At 36.2% G+C, this 13049-nt stretch overlaps 1 protein-coding gene across 7 annotated transcripts in view; it reads right to left on the bottom strand.

Moving 5' to 3' along the window:
• The window catches only part of Adamts6 (ADAM metallopeptidase with thrombospondin type 1 motif 6), a 229766-nt gene that overhangs the window by 79435 nt on the left and 137282 nt on the right, over positions 1-13049 (bottom strand). For all 7 annotated transcript variants that reach the window (XR_008219495.1, XM_052743224.1, XM_052743225.1 and 4 more), the window contains one exon: positions 9552-9654. Coding sequence is in view for 6 of the 7 variants with exons in the window: in XM_052743224.1 (XP_052599184.1) it covers positions 9552-9654 (103 nt within the window). In the remaining variant the exon portion in view is untranslated. The remainder of the gene's footprint in view (positions 1-9551; positions 9655-13049) is intronic.

Below are 13049 nucleotides of genomic sequence, written 5' to 3'. Positions count from 1 at the left end.
AAAAGGAATAAAGAAAGCCTACAGGATTCATGAGAAACCATCAAAAACATTCACACTGTGGGACTCTTGAAAGAAGAGAGAAAAAAATGAGGAAGAAAGTTTATTTAAAGGAATAATGGCACCAACCCCAACAAATCTGAGGAAAGAGATGGATATTTGGGTGTGTGATACATGAAGTTCTTCAACAAGTTTCAACCAAAGATTTCACAGATCTATATTATTATCAGGCTTTAGATGTAACTCAGTGGTAGTGTCCTGCCTACTGTGTGTTAGGCACTGAATGAAACTCCTGGTCCCACAAAAACAAACAAACAAACAAAGCTACTAAAAATCAAAGAAAAAGAGTGCTGAAAGAGAAGACAGGTTTATAACGTACAAGGCAACTCCTTAAGTCTTTCCATGTATTTCTATGCAGAGCTGTGTGAAAGCAAGGTGATAGACCCAAAGTGTTGAAAGGAAAACACTGCTAGCCATGTATATTTTATCTGATAAATCTCTTCTTCAGAAATTTAAGCATGATGAAGACTTTACAAGATATGTAAGAGATGAGGGACTTCATAATGACAAGACAAATCATAGAAAAAAATGCCAAAGGGAGTTCTTCAAAATGAAATAAAGAGATCCCAATTAGTAACATAAAAGCACAAAAATCAGAGGTAAAGGTAAGTATACTATTGAATTAAGACTAATATTAATACCACTACAGCAGCATGTAGCCGCCCATAATTCTGGCATTAATGGCTAACAGGCAGAAGTATTTAACACATCTATAGCTATGGTTTGTTAATAGATGCTGTGGTGGTTAATCTCCATTGTTTACTTTGCTAGATTAGAATCATCATGGAAGTATGCCTCCTGGGTTGTCTATGAACATGTTTCTAGGAAACTCTAACTGAGAAGGGCAGACCCAGACTGAACGTGGACAGCACCATCGAATGAGCTGATGGGCCAGGCAGAAGAAAACAGAAAATCAGCCGAGCATCGACATTCATCTCTTGTGTGGTGGTTTTAATAAGAATGGCCCCTGTAGGCTCATATATTTGAATGTTTAGTCACCAGGAGGTGAAACTCTTTGGAGATGTAGCCTTATTGAAGAAAGTGTGTCACTGGGGGGTGGGCTTTGAGGTTTCAAAAGGCCATGCTAGGCCCAGTCTGTCTCTGCCTCTCTTTGCCTATGGATCAGGGTATAGCTCTCAGTTACTGCTCCAGCACCTGCCTGTCTGCATGCTCCACCATGATGATAATGTACTAAACCTCTGAAGCTGTGAGCAAGCCCCCATTTAAATGCTTTCTTTTATAAGAGTTGCCTTGGTCATGTGTCTCTTCAGAGCAACAGAACACTGACGAATCAATCTCTCTACTTCCTAAGGACAGAATGTGGCAAGCTGCCATATGATCCTGCCACCATACTTTCCTTAAACTGTGAGTCAAAATAAATCTTTTCCTTAAGTCATTCTTACTGAATATTTTGTCACAGCAACAAGAAAACTTAAAGCACACACACACACACACACACACACACACACACACACACACACACAAGTAAAATGTGTAAAAATTGTAAAATGTGCTGGGCGGTGGTGGCGCACGACTTTAATCCCAGCACTCGGGAGGCAGAGGCAGGCGGATCTCTGTGAGTTCGAGGCCAGCCTGGACTACCAAGTGAGTTCCAGGAAAGGCGCAAAGCTACACAGAGAAACCCTGTCTCGAAAAAACCAAAAAAAAAAAAAAAATTGTAAAATGTGGCATTATAAACAGAAGTCAAGAGAGTTAGAGTGTATAAATTTTCTATGTGATCAAATTTAGATTGTTGTCAGTTTAAAATACATCAATATAATAATAAAATATATCATGCAATCCTCGTGGAAACACACAAAGCAAAAACTAGTAAATACACAGAAGAGAAATGCCAAGGGGGTTAAAAAAAATCTATAAAACAGTCAAAAGAAATGACAAATGGTGATAGAAAGTTTTTGTCACAAACATTTATTTTAAATTTAAAGGCAGATTAAAAATTCTTTAATTAAAAGATGTAGGGGAGACTTGAATGCATTTAAGAAAGATTTAAAAAGACTCAAGTCTATATACCGTCGATATGTAAGCCACTTCAGATTTAGAGACACATAAACTGTAAGTGAAAACATGGAAAGAATCCATGCAAGTAGAAATTAAAAAACAGCAGTAGGAACTATATAAGAAAACAAAAGACACTGAGTGAAAAAGTAAAGTGACAAAGAGGAGATTATAATACAATAAGTAGTTAAGTAAACAAATGCAATTTACATTTGCAAATACATGTACATTCACCATTGGAGTGTCAGTACACATAAAAAAAATGTCAACAGATCAGAGAGGGGACATACACACTGAGACAATAAAAGGAGATTTTGATATTCCACTTTCAACAATGGGTAAATCAACTGGACAGAAAAGCAAGGCAGAAATGTTGGAGTTTAGCTTATTGTAGACAAAATAGACACACTATATAAAGGTATCTTTTTCTGAAGTGTGTGCAAAACATTCTTTAGAGTAGAAAATAGGTTAGGTTTAACAAATTTAAGATTAGAATAACATCTAGCATCTTTTTCTGTCTACCATGATTAAGTAGGACTTACGCCAGGGATAAAAGTATGGTCCAGGATATGTAAATCAATAAACCTACCACATCAATACTAAAAAGCAAAGGACAAAAATCTCAAATGATCAATTAAATAGATACAGAAAAAAATTGACAAAATGCAACCAACTTTTCATTATGAAAATTCTCAATTAATTAGGAACAGAAGGAAAGCATTTTAACACATTAAAGGCCATCATGATAAATCCATAGCTAACATACTACACAACTGAGAAAAGTTGAAGGCCTTTCCTATAGCCTATGAAAGAAAAGAGATGCCCATTCTCATCATTTCTAGTGAGCACAGTACTACAAGAACTAGCCAGGAAAGAAAAGGAAAGAAAAGGCATCCTAACTGGAAAGTAAGAAAACTGATCGCTTTCACTGTGATTAGAGAACCCTCAAGACTCTGCTCAAAAATCCTGTTAGAAATAATGAGCAAAAAAACAGAAAAAGCCTTCCCAGAGTTCTTACAGATTCACAAAAGACACTGACTAGCCACAGCAATCTTGAGCAAGAATAAAGCTGGAAGAATTACACTTCCTGATTTCCCGTTGTATTTCAGAACTGAAGAAATCAGAGTCGTGTGGCGATTTCTAAAGCAGGCAACACAGTGATGAAACATAATAGAAGTCTGTGAAATAAACCCATGCATACAAAGCAAGTGATCTTCAACCAATCTGCCAAGAATGCATAAGGATAATCTTTTAAATAAGTCGTGGTAAGAAAATTAGAAATTCACATGGAAAAAAGTGAAATCATAGCCTTATCAGACACCACACACAAAATTGCCCAAAATGGATTAAAGCCTTACACAGGAGAGCCAAAGCTATAAAACAACCAGAAGAGAACAAGGTTAGCATTCCATGACTTTGGTTTTGGCAGTGGAATTTTGGAAATGACACCTATAGCATAGGCAATAGATTCCAAAATAAACAACTGGGGCTGTATAAAATTAAAACACTTTTAAAACTGAGAAAGTAATCCCCCTAATGAAAAGGCAATCTGTGGAATGCTAAGAAGTGTTTGCAAGGCATATATGCAACAAGGGTCCATACCCAAAATTTATAAAGAGCAAGGAAAATTTAGTAAACACTAGAAATAACCCAGTTAAAAATTGGCCAATTGTATAAAATAGACATGTTTTCCCCAAGAAGATACACATAGGGCCCATAGGTACTTGGGAAAGTGTCTTTTTTTTTTCTTCACTAGAGAAACACTAGCCAAAACCACAGCGAGATATTACCTCACAAGTACTAGAAACCTATTGATTAAAAGTCACAATGTAAGAGGCTGTGGCAAGAATTTTGAGAAAAGGGAGTCTTTATACATTATGGCCAGGAATGCAAGTTGGTACTGCCATAATGGAAAACACTATAGAGATTGTTCAAAAATTAAAGGCAGCACTACAATACATCCTAGCAATGTGGCTTCTGGATAAATCTCCAAAGAATAAAACGGCTGTCTCAAAGCTTTTACTACATTCTCATGTTCACTGCTGTTGATTTCACAAAAGCCAGTCTCTCAACAGATGAATAGATACAGAAATGGTGAGATATACAAACACAATATGTTTGTAGACATGAACATATATACACCACATGAACACATGAAATTCAGCGTTTCTAAAGAAATGATTCCTAAAATTTGAGACAAACTGAAGAACTCACAAAACATTATGATAAGCGAAACAGGCCGCGTATAGAAAGACAAATCTCATGTGATCTCACCTAAGTGGAATCTAAGAAGGTCAAACTTGGAAGAGCAGAAGGGAGAGAGGTGGTTACCAGAGACTGGCTAAGATGGAAAAATGGGGAGATTTTTTTCAAAGGATGAAAAAAGTTTTAAGAGAAATTCTGGAAATACTGTAGTTAATAGTAATGTATTTCTACTTGAAATTTGTTCTGTACATGTAAAATTTGGTTAAGGTCTTAGGCATTCCCATCACACTTAAAAAGGAAGAACTATGTGGATTGGTTGATATGTTAGTTCACAATGCACACATGCATGAAAACATCCTTTCAGCCTATATACAGTTTATCAATTATTTCTCAAGGAAGATAATAGAAAAGGAGGCATAATTACTCATGAAGGAAAAAACTTCAGGGCCAGTGAGATGGTTCAGTGAGTAAAGGTGCTCCTTTTGTTGACCTGAGTTTGACCCCTGGAACTCAGAGTAGAAGAAGCGAACTGACTCCCCAAAAAGTTGTCCTCTGACCTCCATACAAAAGCCAATGCATGCACGTAACAGCACTTTCACATACATATACACACATATTGATAACAAATAACTTTGTAAAAGAGGGGACCGGAGGGGACTCTGTAATTAAAGACCTTATCAACCAATTAGATTAAGTTATATCTCATTACAAATTTAGAGCTAATGGACTATGCAATAATTATATAAACAATAATAATTAAATCTCTGAGACAAATAATGCTATATGTATATAAACCTAAGGAAATACATTCAAATACATGTCCAATAAAGCCCTGGAGAGGAAGTGGATCCATATAATAAAAACAGATTGAACTTACTTCTTTCAATAGCTGGTGGAACTAGAGCAGAAAAAAAAAACAGAATACGAAAGATTACATACCAGTCTCAAGCAGGCTGCCCTCATGGATGTGTACAAGAACACTGTACCCAATAACTGTAGAAAACACATCAGTTTTACATACACACAACACTCATGGAAAATACAGGGTATTCACTGATCCTAATGTGGCCAGACAAAGAAACTATTAAGGATGCCCTAAATGTAGAGACAAAAGAGTGAGAGTTGTCATCATGGAAATGAATGAAAGAATAAAACTCACAGGTAAAGGAGATGCACAGATGAAGCTGGGAATAGAATCAAATTTTATCACTGTGGAAGACCACCAAACCATAAGGCTAAAGAGTGTGAGAAATAAGGATATGCCATGAGATCACAAAGTAACTGAGAAAATGACTGAATCAAGTCCTCACTTACTAAAAAGGACCTTGAATGAAAATGGACTAATATTTGTAATTAAAAGACAATGCAGTTGAGTGGATTTTTAAAAAAGATTTGTCAATATTCTCCTTACAAGAAACTCCATTCACTAGTAATGATACATCCAGATGTACATAAAAAGCTAAAAAGAGAGATTCCATACAAACAGAAATGAAAAGTGAGCAGAAGTAGCTATATTTTCATCAGGAAACACAGACTTTAATTTTAAAACTATAAAAGGAGATGTGGTCACTGTATAGTTCTAATAAATAGATCATTGACCAAGAGGAAGTAGCAATAATAAATAACTCATATATGCATTGGGTCTACAGCATCCAATTCCACTACACAGCAAATGGACTTAATAGACATTTACCGAACATTTCATCAAATACACATTCTTATCAGCATAGGGAACATTCTCAATGATAGACCAACAAAAACTATTAAAACTGATAGGTAAATTAACTAATATTGGAATACATAACATCAAGACAGAAAAGTAGCATTTTATATATCAATAATACATTTGATGAGAAAAGCAATCATAATTACCATAGTCTTTCTCTGCATTCTTTTATTCTCTCTTTTCTATACATACACACACACAAACACAGAGGAATACATTTAAATTATATGGTGTAGGCTACAAAACAAGACCTTGTTGCAATAAAATAAAATAAGCAAAAAAATATATAATAATAAACCAATAAGATGAGCATGGTAGCATGCAGTGGTATTCCCAGTACTTTGTAGGGTGAGGTAGGAGGATCATGGGTTTGTGGTCGCCTGGGTTACAGAGCAAGACCCTATTTCAAACAAAACAAATGGCCAAATAACCTGACTTAAAAATGGGCAAAAGGCTAGATATCTCTCATCTTCACACAGATACTATCTCATCTCAGTTGGAGCAGACATCTTTAAAAAGGCAAAAAGTAACAAATACTGAATGCTGTGGAAAAAAGAGCTCTTAGGAATGATGGTTAGGGATGTAAACTAGTATAGCAATTATGAAAAATAGAATGGAAGTGCCTCAAACAACAAGAAGTGGAACCATGATAGAAAACCAATAACGTTAATATTGTATATGTTCAAAGGAGCTGAGATCCTTGCATCAAAGATACACCTGCATACACGCTTATTGCAGCAGTATGTACTACTCTCTACACCCAACAAATGAAATCAATGAAGATGCCTGTCAATAGATGACTGAAGTTTTCAGTGTGGGATGTAAACTTGATGGAATATTATGCAGCCATGGAAAGAATGAAGCACATCATTTGTAACAGCGCTAATGGAACTAGAATACATTATATTGGGTATAAGACAGGTGGACAAAGGAAGATGCCACATGTTCTCCTTCATCTATGAAAGAGAAAAAAGTTGATCACACTGAAGAACAACAATGATCATTATGAGATAGAAGTAAAGTGGCAAGGGAAATGGAGAAGAGTTGGATAACAGATGCCAACATTTGGCTAGATAGAAGAAATTAGTTCTCCCAGACAACTACAGTCTATGACAATTTGTTATATGCCTCAAAATAAGTGGAGAAGAGTTTGAAGGCCCCTAACACACAAATAATAGTATGTACTACCAGTCACACAATTTTGATTGGATGATATGATCATTAAAGTCCTCAAATGACCATACTGCATCACATAAGTATAAATAGATATCAATTAAAAATAAATTAATAAAATTAAAAATTGATTTAAAAGGAAAACAACTTTGAGGGAAAGATACATAAACAACAACAACAGCACACAAACAACCAAGTACATGAGAGAATGTTCAACCCAATCATCTAAAACCGCAAACTAACTCTCCAGGGAAACACCAAATACTCGTTAGAATGTTGGAGTAAATAGAAATCTCAGATGCTGTTGGTGGGAGTATAATATGATACAATCATTTTTTAAAAACATCAGGCATTTTCTTTTAAAACTTAACTCTCATCTGTGCTATTGTGTAATATTTCACCCCTGCTCCTTCACCCAAGAGAACGGGAAACATAGGTTCATAAAAGACCTAACCAGAACATTCACACCAGTTTGCTCATGCATGACAAATGAAAACTCAAACCAACCCAGGTATCCATATACAGCAGAAAGCAAAACAAAGTGATTACTACAGAAGAATACCACTCAGCAACAAGAAGATTAAACTACTTCTTATCACAACATGGGTGAATATAAAAGCACTGGCTAGAAACAGTAATGGGCAAGACTATATGAAGTTCTTGAGCACGCATTATGCAAGAAAGATGAGCAATGGTTACCTCTTGGAGAGTTGAATATGGATGTGAAGAACTATGAAGACTGTCTTGGGACTAAACATTTATGTCTTCTCCAAATGTCTGTGTTTAAAGCCGAAGCCCAATATAGTGGTATTTGAGGAGGGAGCCTTTGGGAAGCAACTGGGCCATGAGAATTAGGCCCTTCAGAACTGGATTAGTGTCCAGAAGCTTCCCCATCTTGTGTCATAGTAGGAACAATGAGAACATGGTAGTTTGCAACTCAGAAAAGGACCCTCCCTAGAATTCACCCCTGCAGGCACCCTGATCTTTGGTTCTAGCTTCCAAAACTGGGAGCAGCCACTGTCAATGAAAAACAGTTATAGATCTGAACCAGTAAGGACTAGGGTAATGTTGGAGGTAATGGTGACATTCTGTATCTCACTCAGGCATCATGGATATACACAGCTGGCAAAATTCCGAGAAAACACAGGTAAGATATGTGCATCTCATTGTCCATATTCTTATGGCAAAAGAAAAAGCGATCAGTCAACTGAATGATGGCCAATGGTACCCATGCCAAAGCATTCAGAGGAAAACAGCTCCAGGTTAATTTAACATGCATCAAAACCAGCATGATTAAGAAGTGGTTAGGGAGATGAGCATACATGTGTATAATAAAATGATAATGGTCAAATATTGGTGGTCAGTACACAGGTGTTATGCTCAAAAAAACTTTTTTAAAGTATTCTGTCCTTGTATAATTTTAAAGCAAGATTTTATAAAACAGTGCTTTTAATAGAGCATTGAAAATTTCTATACAACAAATTGTATTTTATATTTTGAAAGTAAAAACCTAATCTGCTTAATGACAAATATTAGTCTTTGATACATGTCCAAATTAAGCAGCAAAATGCTTTCAGACAAGGAAAAACATTTATTCTAGCCAGGCACGGTGGCACACAATTGCATATCCAGCATCCAGGAAGCCCAGTCAATAGAAGAGTAAGTCTGAGGCAAGCCTGAGCTACATAGCAAAAACCTGTCTCAAAAATAAAACAAAACAAAAGCCTCACCCAGAACAAAACTTATAGATCAATGGGTATAGACTCTTGCCACCAAGCCTTTGGACCTGACAAGGTAGAGGACTAAATTGACCCTGTGACTTGTCCTCTGACTTCCACACAAGAGTCCTGGGGAAGCTGTGCTCATGTATGCACACACAATAACTTCTAAAAAGTAAAAATGAAAAGCAAATCCAACAATAGACCTTTAGAAAGATCATTAGCCTTTGACTAAGAAAAAAAGTAAACAGGTTTCTTTTTCTCTTCGGAGTTGATTCAGTTGATTTATGTCAGCATATTTTGTTTTAAGGAGATAACTGCAAATATTCAATTATTATAATTTACCCCAGGAAGTCTCAAGCAGAGCTCATATTTTATAAGTTTCATGCGTCTACATACGTTCTAGGAATTTTTTTAACTTGTTAAAGAGAATTAGTTTTTAAGATATAATTTTTAATAATTTGTAAACTGTTACATATAAATTATCACAGGGATACTAAATATGAGACTTGCAAAATAACATGAGTATTTTGTTCCTTTGACTAGCAAACACTACTTCTAACTAACATGTCCATGAAGCTCTGCTTGTGTATATTTACATACTCTTAGATTTGCAAAGCTCTCAAGCATGAGTGCTCTGCCGGGTCATACGTTACCTCCAGTATAGGGTTTCCAGTTATAATGCTTTCCCCGGAAAGGCATATTGTCAAAGTCTGCACACTGTTTTTCTCGAAAATCTCGGGAACCCAAAGGGCATGGCTAAAATAAAATAAAATCATAAATGGTACCATTGTTGTAAAATACCAAAACCAAGGGACAGTGTCCCTAAAATTTGTATTTACTGACCACCACCCTATCTCCTCTGGGCTTCATCTGACTTTTGTTTTACCAGTCTACAATAAAAACTCACACTGGGGTGTCCAAGTTGTAAATCTAGGTGAAAAAAAAATGACCATGGTGACTTAAACTAAGCTCTAGAAAGCTGCCATGGGACTTGACATGTTTCATAGCCGTTACACCTCCTTACAGAGACACATGGAAACCAGACAAGAACCTAGACCAAAAGACCCCTTGGTAATAATGTCTGGAGCCCAGGTGCCATAGCTCGCTGTAGATTTACTTCAGGCACCAAGACGCACAGCATTGAGATGGCATCTAGCTTGTAAATTGCCATTTGTACCCCGATCACTGCAGATGCTTCCGGATGAAAACCAGAAGTCAAACTGGGAAAAATGCTAGGATTCAACTCCAAGCACCTTCAAATCAAGGGCTTTGGACTTATTAAAGTGTAAACTTCACATTGTAACATCCCAGAAAATGAAATGGCTCATTGGTACCAAATATGCACATGTTTTTAGGGAGAAAGGAAATGGTGAGGAAACAATGAGTGGTTATAGAAGTTTGGAATGTTTCCTTTACCTGAAAAATTTAAAGAGAAAATCCTGCCAGTCTAACTAGGTCTAAATTATAAATGCCACAGTCGTCCTTTACTCAACTCTAAGTACAAAGATTGAAAGTATATCATCTCATGAAGTGTTTCAGCAATAGGACAATTTGATTCATCTTTTAGATTTCTATAACATTGCAACACTTAAATAATAAAAAAAAGCTATAAATTTTGAAACACTGAGAAAACTTTCCACTTGAACATAGAACAGAATATATCATGTAAGAACAAGATAGGAGGAAGATAATGTTGGATATCCAAGCCAGGGCACTGTAGATGCTGGGTGGTGACAGTACGTCACTGAACCACACCCCCAGTCCAGGAATACTTAGCTCAGAATGACAAATAAATGGCAAGTGAGTTACAGGCATCCTCAGAGACAATCTTGAGGACCTTCTTAGCACCTCCCTTAGACATCTTCCTTTGTAGATCTTTGTACAGTGTCCAAGATCAGTAAGTAATAGTAAATAGTTTCTATGAAATGTGTGAAAGTAATAGACCATGGTGTGCAAATATTTACATGGCTGTCATTACTTACTATAGGCTATGGCTCAAATTTTTTAGCATATGAAGTCCAAAGCCTCAGATTTTAAAATAGTGGCAGCAGCTGTACATTATGTTAAGCACCTCAAATCTTTAAATGTACTCAGTATAGTGGAATACACCACCAATTCCAAAGCTAAGGCTTCTTTCTGTGTAATTACTCTTTTGCCTACTTTTAGCAAGTGTGTCGTGTTATGCTTGCAAGCCCTTCTTTTCATTGTTTGCTAATATTTGGATCTTTGAAACACTGACATGTGACATTGCTACATGACATCCTTTTACATTGCTACATGACATTGTCATCTACAAAGTTCATGGTCAAGAAACAATCATACTATAATACATACAATCAAACTACAAACAAACAAAAACCTGCAAAAACAAAAGACAAAAAAAGTCACAATGTTTTAAATGTTTATGATTTGGGGAGGCCATAGTCATAGCTGTCATTAGTTATATATGTCTGATAAACATGGTTGAACCTAGTAAGAAATGTTTTCTTTTCCAACCTATTTTCCCTTTTTTAAAGACTAGTTTTTATGTATAATTATGTGTATGTGTTTAAGGGAGCAAGAAAATATGCACATGAGTGTAGGTAAACAAGAATGCCAGAAGAGGGTGCCAGATTCCCTGGAGCTAGAGTTACAGTTGTGTGAGTCACCCAACATGGGTTCTTGAATTGTACTCAGATCCTCTGCAAGAACAGCACATGCCCTCAACCACTGGGACATCTCCCTCGTCCATTTCTAAACTATTTTCAAAGACTCTTTCATGAGAGCTAAAGTTGTCTGTCAGTGGTTTTACCAAGCACCAAATCTGTTTTTAAAGCAAATACCAATTTTAAAAATATATGTAATTTGAACTGCAGATACAAGTTTTCATCTACAAAAGTACCATCCACTTAAAAGTTTTGTCCAAGCACAGTTTTTAATCTAGTTGAAAAGACCAGATTGAGGTGGGAAAAGGACATAACTATTTCAGGAAATATAAATAGCAAACAACAATGTCTTACAGTTTGTCTATAGGTGTTGTATGTGTGAAAGACCACCGTGCCATGTAATAAGTTATGAAAATACTGAATTTGAAAAAAAAAAACTTTGAATGTGTCCTAAAGTATGCAACTGAGATAGTTAAGAAATAAAAAGGACTTGAGGAGATTATTAAGGTTGTGCTGGGGGGTTTATTGAGAGGGAAGCCAAGTGAAGCCATGCAGGCAGGAAAGAAAAGATTATGTGTTCTGAATGGTGGAAAAGACCATCCTATACCAAAGGTAGGAACTGTACAAGAACCCAAGGAGAAACAACAGCTTTTCCGTAAACACCAGTACAAAACTCTGAGTTAACACATTAAAGCATTCACTGAATGCAAAACTAAAAATGCTGCTTTCCAGTATGTTCTGAGGACCCTTTAAAATGGAGGAAAAGCAAATAGTCAATAAAAGGAGATGCTGTTTAATGAAGCACCTGGATGATATTACATGAAGTTTCTTACCTATTCCTTTCTTCTGAGTGCCACTCCTAGAGTCAGCTACAATAAAATTAAGTCACTGTTGAAAACGCCACTTAACTAGTTCTAAGAACACTGTGACAGACTTCAGAGGTCTTTAGGTGTGTTGGCTACTTAATCCCTAATAGCACATTATGAAGTAATCATAATCATTTTATAATGAAAGAACTGGGAGTATAGAAAGGTTGACTCATAAAAAATTTCAGGGTATGAGGATACCCCCTTCACCTGAATGGGAACACCCTCTTGATTCACTCCAAATGATGCAACAGCATAGGCTTACTATGTAATAAAATGGTCATGTCGGTGCTGCAATAGAAGTACTTACAAAAGGAAGAGACAGGGCAGATTGGATCAGTGTTTGAAACAGCAAAGAATCATATCTGTGAAGAACTGCTGTGAGAGGCGATGGAATACTGTTTGAACAGATATTTAGTCTTGATCTACAATTATCCCCAAATCAGTCACCCAATTTGTAGAAACACAAACAGAAGGACAGACATACATTTTTTCAGAGAGCTACAACTCTTAGCAACTTCCTTACTTTCCACCAGAACTTGCCTTTCTACAACCAAGTGGTTTTTATTCTTTCTTCTGAATCTATACAGATCTTCTTAGACTGAATGATACCCAGGCCTTGATAAGTTTCTTCTATGTA

The sequence above is a fragment of the Peromyscus californicus genome, unplaced genomic scaffold, assembly GCF_007827085.1.
Source record: "Peromyscus californicus insignis strain IS unplaced genomic scaffold, ASM782708v3 Scaffold_18__1_contigs__length_77618521, whole genome shotgun sequence".
NCBI lineage: Eukaryota > Metazoa > Chordata > Mammalia > Rodentia > Cricetidae > Peromyscus > Peromyscus californicus.
The sequence above is the reverse complement of the archived record's forward strand: the minus strand, read 5'-3'. Positions and strand labels throughout refer to the sequence as shown.